Source organism: Staurois parvus, unplaced genomic scaffold (genome assembly GCF_062004578.1).
Source record: "Staurois parvus isolate SC_StPar_1 unplaced genomic scaffold, SC_StPar_1.0 ptg001252l, whole genome shotgun sequence".
Classification (NCBI taxonomy): Eukaryota; Metazoa; Chordata; class Amphibia; order Anura; family Ranidae; genus Staurois; species Staurois parvus.
Window position 1 is genome coordinate 1,074,987 of NW_028319048.1, and position 16,867 is coordinate 1,091,853.

General features: G+C 54.5%; 1 protein-coding gene across 1 annotated transcript in view; it reads right to left on the minus strand.

The window, feature by feature from the left end:
* Positions 1-3,879: 3,879 nt before the first annotated feature.
* LOC149437846 (uncharacterized) overlaps positions 3,880-16,867 on the minus strand; it is a 39,606-nt gene continuing 26,618 nt past the window's right edge. The window contains exon 4 of the mRNA XM_089660522.1: positions 3,880-4,312. Coding sequence (XP_089516648.1) covers positions 3,939-4,312 — 374 coding nt within the window. The 3' untranslated portion in view covers positions 3,880-3,938. The remainder of the gene's footprint in view (positions 4,313-16,867) is intronic.

Sequence of the window (16,867 nt, forward strand, 5' to 3'; positions counted from 1 at the left end):
TAGTAGGAGCTGGGTGTCTGTCTGTTTTTCCTGAGGGATTTCGAGGGTGTGGTCCGTGGATGGTGTTCGGACAGGGGAAGCTGTGCTATAACGGAAAAACTCAGTGCGGTCTGGGGTCCGGTTCCATTACATTGGTGGCAAGCGGTGGGATTGTGCTTCCAGCTGTAAACACATCCAAACCACCACCGGGATTCAAGAGCAGGAAAAGACGTCAGTCACCCCAGTGGAGCTATGGACCTGGCATCAGAGTTCCCAGGGCTGCTGCAGATCATCCTTGCAACATACCCCAGGACTGTGTCTACGGATCAGTACCTGGAGCTCAGGCAGCGGATTTGGGAGGTGCTTTGGAGAGGAGCGGTCCAGGCTGCTGGTATGGACAAAGGCAAGTGCTATCCAACCCCAGGGGAACGGGTCAGGGACCATTGGAAGTTACGGATGCCATTTCTGGGAGAGCAACCTCAGGAGCATTTGTTGGCTGAGTTGGACAGATTGGTTCAGCAGGAGATAGAACTGGACAATCGATATCGGGCTCTGCGGTGGTACGCAGAGCAGGAATATTTAGGGGTGTCAACAGAGTGCTCTCCTGAGGGACTTGACTTTGGTGGGCCTGGATTGTTGTGGGAGAGCCTTACAGACCTTTTTCTGTTTGGCGATAGAGGAGAACCTACTCTGAAGGAGTTACGAGAAGGCAGAGAGGCTATGTTCGGTCTCACAGGGGTCTCAGAACTTAAACCAGATCTGGAATACCTGCTGAAGAAAGAACTGGATCTGGAAAGAGCATACAGGCAGCTGCTAGGACATGTTCGGCAGCATGCCCAAGAATCAGCAGTGGAAATTCCAGAGACTGGGGATCTGATAGACCTCTCAGCCGAGGAGGAACCAGCAGTAGACCGGGCAACAGGGCCAAACAATACTGAACTCTGCCCAGCACTGGTAATGTCTCCTGAGTTCCACGGACAGGAGATGGTGAGCCCCGATTCCCAAACCCCAGTTCCAGAGGCTGGGGATTTGATTGACTTTTTTTCTGAGGAGGAACCAGCCGGGGAGCCGCCAGCTGAAGTGCTGACAACCGGACAGAGGGTCCAGGACCTCTGCCCCATGCCTGTGGTAGTTTCAGAGGCCCAGGGTGAGAAGGGAGAGGAGGTTGTTGTCCTCTCTTCCCCACAGTCAGCCAGAGTGGAGGAAACTGTTTTCCCTCCCAGGCCAGGATCTGTGCACCAGGGGGACAGTGACAGCGGAATTCCATCCCAGCAGCAGATCCACAGTCTGGGAGGGGAGGAAGCCGGCCTCCCTCCCCTACGGTTAGCCGGAGCAGATGTGGGGTCCCCAGCAGAAGTGCTGGCAACAGGGCAGAGCGCCGCTGGCCTCTGCCTAGCAACTACAGCCACCACCTGGACACCCCAGGGATGCTGGGCAGTCGGCCCAGATCCCCCACAGAGGGATGAAGGAGGCCCAGCCACCCTGTCTTCTCTCCAGCGGCTGAGAGGATTTCCGGGAGAAGGACCAGTCCGTACTTCTCCCCAGCGGCGGGTATGTTCTACGGGAGAGGCAGAGGTTGGCTGGGTGAGTAATGCTTGGTGTGGGACAATTTGCATGCGGTACTATGTGGGTGCCGGCACTGAGGGACTGGAGGTGCAGAGTAACTTCAGAGTACATCCGTCTGGGATCTACTCCTGTGTTACTCTCCTACCGAAAGGGGAGATATGTGACGGGAGTGACTTTTGGGGGTGGGGGGACCGCTTGGTCAGCTCATGTCCCCCTCATTATGTTTAAGGCACCCTGTGCCTGTTAAGGGTTACAGGGTGTGTATGTGAATGTCTGAGTCTTGTGTGTTGTCCTTTGTCTAGGGCACATGGCTGTCCATTGTCTGTTTACCATGTGCTACCCCCCATTGTGCTGTGTCTCTCTGTCTAGTGAACTATTATGGGATGTACTGTTTGTGTATTGGTGTGGGGGTTGGGCAATGTCCTTTGCCACATGGTTGCATCCCATTGTTCTGTGTCTGGTTGGATGGGGAGGGGTGATGAGGTGTTTCCTGTCCCTGGTTGTCTTTCCCCGCCCTCTGTATAAAACATGTTTTGTGTACAATAAAGTTAGTTGACTTCCTGTTTTAGTAGGAGCTGGGTGTCTGTCTGTTTTTCCTGAGGGATTTCGAGGGTGTGGTCCGTGGATGGTGTTCGGACAGGGGAAGCTGCAGGATAACGGAATATACCCAAGTGCGGTCGGGTACCGGTTCCGTTACAACTTCTATACCTTTTGATTGTCATGCTATAATGTCAGTCTATTTTCACTTTTATTGTGTTCTATATGCTTGAAACTCCTAATAAATCTACGGTGTATACAATAAATATATATATATATATATACTGTATATACATATATACAGTGATATTGTGGTCCCAAAAAGAATTAATTATTTTTCCTATATTGTTTTTTTTCTAGGAATCAACAAATACATGAATATTATGGTACTTTAGAGGTTAAATCACAAATTGATGAAATATTTGCTTTCGTATGCAAACCTGTAGTAGTTGAGGGTGTTCACTTTGCAATGAAATGATACACATTTGGGCTGATTTACTAAAGGCCAGAAGGCTGCTCCCTGTGCAAGGGAAGAAGGTGGACATTCACAAAGAATGCGCAATTGTGTTCATGTTCTTATCTTGTTTTTTTTTCTAGGAATCAATAAATACATGAATATTATGGTACTTTAGAGGTAAAATCATAAATTGATGATTTACTTTTATATTCAAACCTGTAGTAAAGAAGGTCAAATTCTAAAAAAAACCCACATGTAGATGTTGGCATAAGAGCTAGAGTGTAGGCTTTCAAGACTAGGGCCCTCCTATTCCTGTTGTATTGAGTTGTAATGGAACTGTACTGTCTCTCTTTGTTTTGTAAAGTTCTGGAAAATCTGTTTGTAAAATTCCTAATCTGCTATATCCAGGGGCAGACTGACCATTCAGGTACTCAGGCACTGCCCGAGGGCCCTGGGTCAGTAGGGGGCCCCATGAGATGCCCCTGGTATCTTTCATAGGTTTTTTTGGGTGTGGTTTTAGTGTGGGCAAGTACACAGGGGCCCCATGATCCCCTATTGCCCAGGGGCCCCATGAGTTGTCAGTCCGCCCCTGGTTATATCTATCTATGTATCTATCTATCCATTCAGTTGTATCTGACCCTTGGCGTTTGCATGGACCATCACTCGTAAGCGACTTTTCCATGAATTCTCTTAGCAATTATTTTACAGGGTAGGTTGCCAGGTCTTTCCCCAACCCCCACCATGCAGGAGATCCCGCATGGCCAGGGATGAAACTAGGACAATTTAGACAGGAGCCAATTAACCTACCAGCATGTCTTTGGAATGTGGGAGGAAACCGGAGTACCCGGAGGAAACCCATGCAAACACAGGGAGAACATGCAAACTCAATGCAGGAGGTGCCATGGTTGGGAATTGAACTTATGACACAATTACTGCAAGGCAGAAGTGCTAACCACTAAGCCACCGTGCCGCCCAACCTGCTACATAAATCCTGTATAATAATAATAATAATAATAATAATCATCATACTTCAACATGCTTTCTGGGGTAAACAAATAAAGGGTGACCGAGCCCATACATACTCTATATTTTCTGGAGATAATGGTGCTCCGTGCTCCATGTCGTGGTGACCAAGTGTGAAGACATACTGTAGGTCGGGAGAATCAGCCAATCGGGGCTCTGATCCTTCAGCAGAGATCACATGACCAAATGCCTAGGATTTTGCCTATATGATCAGCATTGGCGACATCAGCATTTTCTCCCAGAAATGTAAATATTTCATCCATTCTACAAACAATTGTTCATTCATCCCATCAAGATCACTAGAAAAGCTGAATTCATTGCCATTGGTCAAGAAGCATTTTTATTATGAATTTGTGAAGGATCGTGAATATTTGTGTTATTTACCGTATGGAAATTTATAAAACCAGTTTTTATCTGCCAGAGCTTTCAGCCGCTCATACTCCCTTTCTTTGGCTTTAGATTTTATCTCCTCAGCTGCAGATTCGTATGTAAATTTCAGAAGGAATTTCTTGCGTCCCAAGCGTTCTTTCATTGGATCCCTTGCTTGGTCCAGTCGGAACCGTATATCTTTCAAAGCATTACAGATCACCTCTTGTATGTCAGCACTTCGCCCGCGAGTCTTCATGTGGTCTTCTGGGGTGTAATTCTCGATGGCCATCACCACTTCTGCCCCCGCACTTCTAAAGGCTTGTTCCAGATTATGACCACATTGGTTTAATTTATTAGTAAGAACGACAATGGGGAACACCCCTGTGATAATAATGAAAATGAGTCCAGTTATTCTTTTTGTCATTTTGCCATGATCTAAACAATTCCACCCTCCCCCTCCATAGGTGATTCCTGCTGAGATCTGACAACAGCAGAATCCATTGATAGTTTACATTAAAGTGTTACTAAACCCCGGACCCCGCATTCACTATATCTGCTCTTCCCGGACCCCGCATTCACTATATCCGCTCTCCCCGGACCCCGCATTCATTATATCCGCTCTCCCCGGACCCTGCATTCACTATATCCGCTCTCCCTGGACCCTGCATTCACTATATCTGCTCTCCCCGGACCCCGCATTCACTATATCCGCTCTCCCCGGACCCTGCATTCACTATATCCGCTCTCCCCGGACCCTGCATTCACTATATTCGCTCTCCCTGGACCCCGCATTCACTATATCCGCTCTCCCCGGACCCTGCATTCACTATATCCGCTCTCCCCGGACCCCGCATTCACTATATCCGCTCTCCCCGGACCCCGCATTCACTATATCCGCTCTCCCCGGACCCTGCATTCACTATATCCACTCTCCCCGGACCCTGCATTCACTATATCCGCTCTCCCCGCACCCCGCATTCACTATATCTGCTCTCACCACACCCCGCATTCACTATATCCGCTCTCCCCGGACCCCACATTCACTATATACGCTCTCCCTGGACCCCGCATTCACTATATCCGTTCTCCCTGGACCCCGCATTCACTATATCCTCTCTCCCCGGACCCCGCATTCACTATATCCGCTCTCCCCGGACCCCGCATTCACTATATCCGCTCTCACTGGACCCCGCATTCACTATATCTGCTCTCCCCGGACCCCACATTCACTATATCCGCTCTCCCCGGACCCCACATTCACTATATCCACTCTCCCCGGACCCCGCATTCACTATATCCGCTCTCCCCGGACCCCGCATTCACTGTATCCACTCTCCCCGGACCCTGCATTCACTATATCCGCTCTCCCCGGGCCCCGCATTCACTATATCCGCTCTCCCCGGACCCCGCATTCACTATATCCGCTCTCCCCGGACCCTGCATTCACTATATCTGCTCTACTCCCGAACCCAGCATTCACTATATCCGCTCTCCCCGGACCCCGCATTCACTATATCCGCTCTCCCCGGACCCTGCATTCACTATATCCGCTCTGCCCGAACCCCGCATTCACTACATCCGCTCTCCCGGGCCCTGCATTCACTATATCCACTCTCCCCGGACCCCGCATTCACTATATCTGCTCTCCCAGGACCCCGCATTCAATATATCCGCTGTCCCCGGACCCTGCATTCACTATATCTGCTCTCCCCGGACCCTGCATTCACTATATCCGCTCTCACTGGACCCCGCATTCACTATATCTGCTCTCCCCGGACCCCACATTCACTATATCTGCTCTCCCCGGACCCCACATTCACTATATCCGCTCTCCCCGGACCCCACATTCACTATATCCACTCTCCCCGGACCCCGCATTCACTATATCCGCTCTCCCCGGACCCCGCATTCACTGTATCCACTCTCCCCGGACCCTGCATTCACTATATCCGCTCTCCCCGGGCCCCGCATTCACTATATCCGCTCTCCCCGGACCCCGCATTCACTATATCCGCTCTCCCCGGACCCTGCATTCACTATATCTGCTCTACTCCCGAACCCAGCATTCACTATATCCGCTCTCCCCGGTCCCCGCATTCACTATATCCGCTCTCCCCGGACCCTGCATTCACTATATCCGCTCTGCCCGGACCCCGCATTCACTACATCCGCTCTCCCGGGCCCTGCATTCACTATATCCACTCTCCCCGGACCCCGCATTCACTATATCTGCTCTCCCAGGACCCCGCATTCAATATATCCGCTGTCCCCGGACCCTGCATTCACTATATCTGCTCTCCCCGGACCCTGCATTCACTATATCCGCTCTCCCTGGACCCCGCATTCACTATATCCGCTCTCCCCGGACCCCGCATTCACTATATCCGCTCTCCCCGGACCCTGCATTCACTATATCTGCTCTCCTCGGACCCTGCATTCACTATATCTGGTCTCCCCGGACCCCGCATTCACTATATCCGCTCTCCCCGGACCCTGCATTCACTATATCCGCTCTCCCTGGACCCTGCATTCACTATATCTGGTCTCCCCAGACCCTGCATTCACTATATCTGCTCTCCTTGGACCCTGCATTCACTATATCCGCTCTCCCCGGACCCCGCATTCACTATATCCGCTCTTCCCGGACCCTGCATTCACTATATCTGCTCTACTCCCGAACCCAGCATTCACTATATCCGCTCTCCCCGGACCCCGCATTCACTATATCCGCTCTCCCCGGACCCTGCATTCACTATATCCACTCTGCCCGGACCCCGCATTCACTACATCCGCTCTCCCGGGCCCTGCATTCACTATATCCACTCTCCCCGGACCCCGCATTCACTATATCTGCTCTCCCCGGACCCTGCATTCACTATATCCGCTCTCCCCGGACCCCGCATTCACTATATCCGCTCTTCCCGGACCCTGCATTCACTATATCTGCTCTACTCCCGAACCCAGCATTCACTATATCCGCTCTCCCCGGACCCCGCATTCACTATATCCGCTCTCCCCGGACCCTGCATTCACTATATCCGCTCTCCCCGGACCCCGCATTCATTATATCCGCTCTCCCCGGACCCTGCATTCACTAAATCCGCTCTCCCTGGACCCTGCATTCACTATATCTGCTCTCCCCGGACCCCGCATTCACTATATCCGCTCTCCCCGGACCCTGCATTCACTATATCCGCTCTCCCCGGACCCTGCATTCACTATATTCGCTCTCCCTGGACCCCGCATTCACTATATCCTCTCTCCCCGGACCCCGCATTCACTATATCCGCTCTCCCCGGACCCCGCATTCACTATATCCGCTCTCACTGGACCCCGCATTCACTATATCTGCTCTCCCCGGACCCCACATTCACTATATCTGCTCTCCCCGGACCCCACATTCACTATATCCGCTCTCCCCGGACCCCGCATTCACTATATCCACTCTCCCCGGACCCCGCATTCACTATATCCGCTCTCCCCGGACCCCGCATTCACTGTATCCACTCTCCCCGGACCCTGCATTCACTATATCCGCTCTCCCCGGGCCCCGCATTCACTATATCCGCTCTCCCCGGACCCCGCATTCACTATATCCGCTCTCCCCGGACCCTGCATTCACTATATCTGCTCTACTCCCGAACCCAGCATTCACTATATCCGCTCTCCCCGGACCCCGCATTCACTATATCCGCTCTCCCCGGACCCTGCATTCACTATATCCGCTCTGCCCGGACCCCGCATTCACTACATCCGCTCTCCCGGGCCCTGCATTCACTATATCCACTCTCCCCGGACCCCGCATTCACTATATCTGCTCTCCCAGGACCCCGCATTCAATATATCCGCTGTCCCCGGACCCTGCATTCACTATATCTGCTCTCCCCGGACCCCGCATTCACTATATCTGCTCTCCCAGGACCCCGCATTCAATATATCCGCTGTCCCCGGACCCTGCATTCACTATATCCGCTCTCCCTGGACCCCGCATTCACTATATCCGCTCTCCCCGGACCCCGCATTCACTATATCCGCTCTCCCCGGACCCCGCATTCACTATATCTGGTCTCCCCAGACCCTGCATTCACTATATCTGCTCTCCTCGGACCCTGCATTCACTATATCTGGTCTCCCCGGACCCTGCATTCACTATATCCGCTCTCCCCGGACCCTGCATTCACTATATCTGGTCTCCCCAGACCCTGCATTCACTATATCTGCTCTCCTTGGACCCTGCATTCACTATATCCGCTCTCCCCGGACCCCGCATTCACTATATCCGCTCTTCCCGGACCCCGCATTCACTATATCTGCTCTACTCCCGAACCCAGCATTCACTATATCCGCTCTCCCCGGACCCCGCATTCACTATATCCGCTCTCCCCGGACCCTGCATTCACTATATCCACTCTGCCCGGACCCCGCATTCACTACATCCGCTCTCCCGGGCCCTGCATTCACTATATCCACTCTCCCCGGACCCCGCATTCACTATATCTGCTCTCCCAGGACCCCGCATTCAATATATCCGCTGTCCCCGGACCCTGCATTCACTATATCTGCTCTCCCCGGACCCTGCATTCACTATATCCGCTCTCCCTGGACCCCGCATTCACTATATCCGCTCTCCCCGGACCCCGCATTCACTATATCCGCTCTCCCCGGACCCCGCATTCACTATATCTGGTCTCCCCAGACCCCGCATTCACTATATCTGCTCTCCTCGGACCCTGCATTCACTATATCTGGTCTCCCCGGACCCCACATTCACTATATCCGCTCTCCCCGGACACTGCATTCACTATATCCGCTCTCCCCGGACCCTGCATTCACTATATCTGGTCTCCCCAGACCCTGCATTCACTATATCCGCTCTCCCCGGACCCTGCATTCACTATATCTGCTCTCCTTGGACCCTGCATTCACTATATCCGCTCTCCCCGGACCCTGCATTCACTATATCCGCTCTCCCCGGACCCCGCATTCACTATATCCACTCTCCCCGGACCCCGCATTCACTATATGTGGTCTCCCCAGACCCTGCATTCACTATATCCGCTCTCCCCGGACCCCGCATTCACTATATCCTCTCTCCCCGAACCCCGCATTCACTATATCCGCTCTCCCCGGACCCTGCATTCACTATATCCGCTCTCCCCGAACCCCGCATTCACTATATCCGCTCTCCCTGGACCCCGCATTCACTATATCCGCTCTCCCTGGACCCCGCATTCACTATATCCTCTCTCCCCGGACCCCGCATTCACTATATCCGCTCTCCCCGGACCCCGCATTCACTATATCCGCTCTCACTGGACCCCGCATTCACTATATCTGCTCTCCCCGGACCCCACATTCACTATATCTGCTCTCCCCGGACCCCACATTCACTATATCCGCTCTCCCCGGACCCTGCATTCACTATATCCGCTTTCCCCGGGCCCCGCATTCACTATATCCGCTCTCCCCGGACCCCGCATTCACTATATCCGCTCTCCCCGGACCCTGCATTCACTATATCTCCTCTACTCCTGAACCCAGCATTCACTATATCCGCTCTCCCCGGACCCCGCATTCACTATATCCGCTCTCCCCGGACCCTGCATTCACTATATCCGCTCTGCCCGGACCCCGCATTCACTACATCCGCTCTCCCGGGCCCTGCATTCACTATATCCACTCTCCCCGGACCCCGCATTCACTATATCTGCTCTCCCAGGACCCCGCATTCAATATATCCGCTGTCCCCGGACCCTGCATTCACTATATCTGCTCTCCCCGGACCCTGCATTCACTATATCCGCTCTCCCTGGACCCCGCATTCACTATATCCGCTCTCCCCGGACCCCGCATTCACTATATCCGCTCTCCCCGGACCCCGCATTCACTATATCTGGTCTCCCCAGACCCTGCATTCACTATATCTGCTCTCCTCGGACCCTGCATTCACTATATCTGGTCTCCCCGGACCCCGCATTCACTATATCCGCTCTCCCCGGACCCTGCATTCACTATATCCGCTCTCCCCGGACCCTGCATTCACTATATCTGGTCTCCCCAGACCCTGCATTCACTATATCTGCTCTCCTTGGACCCTGCATTCACTATATCCGCTCTCCCCGAACCCCGCATTCACTATATCCGCTCTTCCCGGACCCTGCATTCACTATATCTGCTCTACTCCCGAACCCAGTATTCACTATATCCGCTCTCCCCGGACCCCGCATTCACTATATCCGCTCTCCCCGGACCCTGCATTCACTATATCCACTCTGCCCGGACCCCGCATTCACTACATCCGCTCTCCCGGGCCCTGCATTCACTATATCCACTCTCCCCGGACCCCGCATTCACTATATCTGCTCTCCCAGGACCCCGCATTCAATATATCCGCTGTCCCCGGACCCTGCATTCACTATATCCGCTCTCCCCGGACCCCGCATTCACTATGTCCGCTCTCCCCGGACCCTGCATTCACTATATCTGCTCTACTCCCGAACCCAGCATTCACTATATCCGCTCTCCCCGGACCCCGCATTCACTATATCCGCTCTCCCCGGACCCTGCATTCACTATATCCGCTCTGCCCGGACCCCGCATTCACTACATCCGCTCTCCCGGGCCCTGCATTCACTATATCCACTCTCCCCGGACCCCGCATTCACTATATCTGCTCTCCCAGGACCCCGCATTCAATATATCCGCTGTCCCCGGACCCTGCATTCACTATATCTGCTCTCCCCGGACCCTGCATTCACTATATCCGCTCTCCCTGGACCCCGCATTCACTATATCCGCTCTCCCCGGACCCCGCATTCACTATATCCGCTCTCCCCGGACCCTGCATTCACTATATCTGCTCTCCTCGGACCCTGCATTCACTATATCTGGTCTCCCCGGACCCCGCATTCACTATATCCGCTCTCCCCGGACCCTGCATTCACTATATCCGCTCTCCCTGGACCCTGCATTCACTATATCTGGTCTCCCCAGACCCTGCATTCACTATATCTGCTCTCCTTGGACCCTGCATTCACTATATCCGCTCTCCCCGGACCCCGCATTCACTATATCCGCTCTTCCCGGACCCTGCATTCACTATATCTGCTCTACTCCCGAACCCAGCATTCACTATATCCGCTCTCCCCGGACCCCGCATTCACTATATCCGCTCTCCCCGGACCCTGCATTCACTATATCCACTCTGCCCGGACCCCGCATTCACTACATCCGCTCTCCCGGGCCCTGCATTCACTATATCCACTCTCCCCGGACCCCGCATTCACTATATCTGCTCTCCCCGGACCCTGCATTCACTATATCCGCTCTCCCCGGACCCCGCATTCACTATATCCGCTCTTCCCGGACCCTGCATTCACTATATCTGCTCTACTCCCGAACCCAGCATTCACTATATCCGCTCTCCCCGGACCCCGCATTCACTATATCCGCTCTCCCCGGACCCTGCATTCACTATATCCGCTCTCCCCGGACCCCGCATTCATTATATCCGCTCTCCCCGGACCCTGCATTCACTAAATCCGCTCTCCCTGGACCCTGCATTCACTATATCTGCTCTCCCCGGACCCCGCATTCACTATATCCGCTCTCCCCGGACCCTGCATTCACTATATCCGCTCTCCCCGGACCCTGCATTCACTATATTCGCTCTCCCTGGACCCCGCATTCACTATATCCTCTCTCCCCGGACCCCGCATTCACTATATCCGCTCTCCCCGGACCCCGCATTCACTATATCCGCTCTCACTGGACCCCGCATTCACTATATCTGCTCTCCCCGGACCCCACATTCACTATATCTGCTCTCCCCGGACCCCACATTCACTATATCCGCTCTCCCCGGACCCCGCATTCACTATATCCACTCTCCCCGGACCCCGCATTCACTATATCCGCTCTCCCCGGACCCCGCATTCACTGTATCCACTCTCCCCGGACCCTGCATTCACTATATCCGCTCTCCCCGGGCCCCGCATTCACTATATCCGCTCTCCCCGGACCCCGCATTCACTATATCCGCTCTCCCCGGACCCTGCATTCACTATATCTGCTCTACTCCCGAACCCAGCATTCACTATATCCGCTCTCCCCGGACCCCGCATTCACTATATCCGCTCTCCCCGGACCCTGCATTCACTATATCCGCTCTGCCCGGACCCCGCATTCACTACATCCGCTCTCCCGGGCCCTGCATTCACTATATCCACTCTCCCCGGACCCCGCATTCACTATATCTGCTCTCCCAGGACCCCGCATTCAATATATCCGCTGTCCCCGGACCCTGCATTCACTATATCTGCTCTCCCCGGACCCCGCATTCACTATATCTGCTCTCCCAGGACCCCGCATTCAATATATCCGCTGTCCCCGGACCCTGCATTCACTATATCCGCTCTCCCTGGACCCCGCATTCACTATATCCGCTCTCCCCGGACCCCGCATTCACTATATCCGCTCTCCCCGGACCCCGCATTCACTATATCTGGTCTCCCCAGACCCTGCATTCACTATATCTGCTCTCCTCGGACCCTGCATTCACTATATCTGGTCTCCCCGGACCCTGCATTCACTATATCCGCTCTCCCCGGACCCTGCATTCACTATATCTGGTCTCCCCAGACCCTGCATTCACTATATCTGCTCTCCTTGGACCCTGCATTCACTATATCCGCTCTTCCCGGACCCTGCATTCACTATATCTGCTCTACTCCCGAACCCAGCATTCACTATATCCGCTCTCCCCGGACCCCGCATTCACTATATCCGCTCTCCCCGGACCCTGCATTCACTATATCCACTCTGCCCGGACCCCGCATTCACTACATCCGCTCTCCCGGGCCCTGCATTCACTATATCCACTCTCCCCGGACCCCGCATTCACTATATCTGCTCTCCCAGGACCCCGCATTCAATATATCCGCTGTCCCCGGACCCTGCATTCACTATATCTGCTCTCCCCGGACCCTGCATTCACTATATCCGCTCTCCCTGGACCCCGCATTCACTATATCCGCTCTCCCCGGACCCCGCATTCACTATATCCGCTCTCCCCGGACCCCGCATTCACTATATCTGGTCTCCCCAGACCCCGCATTCACTATATCTGCTCTCCTCGGACCCTGCATTCACTATATCTGGTCTCCCCGGACCCCACATTCACTATATCCGCTCTCCCCGGACACTGCATTCACTATATCCGCTCTCCCCGGACCCTGCATTCACTATATCTGGTCTCCCCAGACCCTGCATTCACTATATCCGCTCTCCCCGGACCCTGCATTCACTATATCTGCTCTCCTTGGACCCTGCATTCACTATATCCGCTCTCCCCGGACCCTGCATTCACTATATCCGCTCTCCCCGGACCCCGCATTCACTATATCCACTCTCCCCGGACCCCGCATTCACTATATGTGGTCTCCCCAGACCCTGCATTCACTATATCCGCTCTCCCCGGACCCCGCATTCACTATATCCTCTCTCCCCGAACCCCGCATTCACTATATCCGCTCTCCCCGGACCCTGCATTCACTATATCCGCTCTCCCCGAACCCCGCATTCACTATATCCGCTCTCCCTGGACCCCGCATTCACTATATCCGCTCTCCCTGGACCCCGCATTCACTATATCCTCTCTCCCCGGACCCCGCATTCACTATATCCGCTCTCCCCGGACCCCGCATTCACTATATCCGCTCTCACTGGACCCCGCATTCACTATATCTGCTCTCCCCGGACCCCACATTCACTATATCTGCTCTCCCCGGACCCCACATTCACTATATCCGCTCTCCCCGGACCCTGCATTCACTATATCCGCTCTCCCCGGGCCCCGCATTCACTATATCCGCTCTCCCCGGACCCCGCATTCACTATATCCGCTCTCCCCGGACCCTGCATTCACTATATCTCCTCTACTCCCGAACCCAGCATTCACTATATCCGCTCTCCCCGGACCCCGCATTCACTATATCCGCTCTCCCCGGACCCTGCATTCACTATATCCGCTCTGCCCGGACCCCGCATTCACTACATCCGCTCTCCCGGGCCCTGCATTCACTATATCCACTCTCCCCGGACCCCGCATTCACTATATCTGCTCTCCCAGGACCCCGCATTCAATATATCCGCTGTCCCCGGACCCTGCATTCACTATATCTGCTCTCCCCGGACCCTGCATTCACTATATCCGCTCTCCCTGGACCCCGCATTCACTATATCCGCTCTCCCCGGACCCCGCATTCACTATATCCGCTCTCCCCGGACCCCGCATTCACTATATCTGGTCTCCCCAGACCCTGCATTCACTATATCTGCTCTCCTCGGACCCTGCATTCACTATATCTGGTCTCCCCGGACCCCGCATTCACTATATCCGCTCTCCCCGGACCCTGCATTCACTATATCCGCTCTCCCCGGACCCTGCATTCACTATATCTGGTCTCCCCAGACCCTGCATTCACTATATCTGCTCTCCTTGGACCCTGCATTCACTATATCCGCTCTCCCCGAACCCCGCATTCACTATATCCGCTCTTCCCGGACCCTGCATTCACTATATCTGCTCTACTCCCGAACCCAGTATTCACTATATCCGCTCTCCCCGGACCCCGCATTCACTATATCCGCTCTCCCCGGACCCTGCATTCACTATATCCACTCTGCCCGGACCCCGCATTCACTACATCCGCTCTCCCGGGCCCTGCATTCACTATATCCACTCTCCCCGGACCCCGCATTCACTATATCTGCTCTCCCAGGACCCCGCATTCAATATATCCGCTGTCCCCGGACCCTGCATTCACTATATCCGCTCTCCCTGGACCCCGCATTCACTATATCCGCTCTCCCCGGACCCCGCATTCACTATATCCGCTCTCCCCGGACCCTGCATTCACTATATCTGGTCTCCCCAGACCCCGCATTCACTATATCTGCTCTCCTCGGACCCTGCATTCACTATATCTGGTCTCCCCGGACCCCGCATTCACTATATCCGCTCTCCCCGGACCCTGCATTCACTATATCCGCTCTCCCCGGACCCTGCATTCACTATATCTGGTCTCCCCAGACCCTGCATTCACTATATCTGCTCTCCTTGGACCCTGCATTCACTATATCCGCTCTCCCCGGACCCTGCATTCACTATATCCCCTCTCCCCGGACCCTGCATTCACTATATCCGCTCTCCCCGGACCCCGCATTCACTATATCTGCTCTCCTTGGACCCTGCATTCACTATATCCGCTCTCCCCGGACCCCGCATTCACTATATCCGCTCTCCCCGGACCCCGCATTCACTATATCCTCTCTCCCCGAACCCCGCATTCACTATATCCGCTCTCCCCGGACCCTGCATTCACTATATCCGCTCTCCCTGGACCCTGCATTCACTATATCTGCTCTCCCCGGACCCCGCATTCACTATATCCGCTCTCCCCGGACCCTGCATTCACTATATCCGCTCTCCCCGGACCCTGCATTCACTATATTCGCTCTCCCTGGACCCCGCATTCACTATATCCGCTCTCCCCGGACCCTGCATTCACTATATCTGCTCTCCCCGGACCCCGCATTCACTATATCCGCTCTCCCCGGACCCTGCATTCACTATATCCGCTCTCCCCGGACCCTGCATTCACTATATCCGCTCTCCCCGGACCCCGCATTCACTATATCCGCTCTCCCCGGACCCCGCATTCACTATATCCGCTCTCCCCGGACCCCGCATTCACTATATCCTCTCTCCCCGGACCCCGCATTCACTATATCCGCTCTCCCCGGACCCTGCATTCACTATATCCGCTCTCACTGGACCCCGCATTCACTATATCTGCTCTCCCCGGACCCCACATTCACTATATCTGCTCTCCCCGGACCCCACATTCACTATATCCGCTCTCCCCGGACCCTGCATTCACTATATCCGCTCTCCCCGGGCCCCGCATTCACTATATCCGCTCTCCCCGGACCCCGCATTCACTATATCCGCTCTCCCCGGACCCTGCATTCACTATATCTCCTCTACTCCCGAACCCAGCATTCACTATATCCGCTCTCCCCGGACCCCGCATTCACTATATCCGCTCTCCCCGGACCCTGCATTCACTATATCCGCTCTGCCCGGACCCCGCATTCACTACATCCGCTCTCCCGGGCCCTGCATTCACTATATCCACTCTCCCCGGACCCCGCATTCACTATATCTGCTCTCCCAGGACCCCGCATTCAATATATCCGCTGTCCCCGGACCCTGCATTCACTATATCTGCTCTCCCCGGACCCTGCATTCACTATATCCGCTCTCCCTGGACCCCGCATTCACTATATCCGCTCTCCCCGGACCCCGCATTCACTATATCCGCTCTCCCCGGACCCCGCATTCACTATATCTGGTCTCCCCAGACCCTGCATTCACTATATCTGCTCTCCTCGGACCCTGCATTCACTATATCTGGTCTCCCCGGACCCCGCATTCACTATATCCGCTCTCCCCGGACCCTGCATTCACTATATCCGCTCTCCCCGGACCCTGCATTCACTATATCTGGTCTCCCCAGACCCTGCATTCACTATATCTGCTCTCCTTGGACCCTGCATTCACTATATCCGCTCTCCCCGGACCCCGCATTCACTATATCCGCTCTTCCCAGACCCTGCATTCACTATATCTGCTCTACTCCCGAACCCAGTATTCACTATATCCGCTCTCCCCGGACCCCGCATTCACTATATCCGCTCTCCCCGGACCCTGCATTCACTATATCCACTCTGCCCGGACCCCGCATTCACTACATCCGCTCTCCCGGGCCCTGCATTCACTATATCCACTCTCCCCGGACCCCGCATTCACTATATCTGCTCTCCCAGGACCCCGCATTCAATATATCCGCTGTCCCCGGACCCTGCATTCAC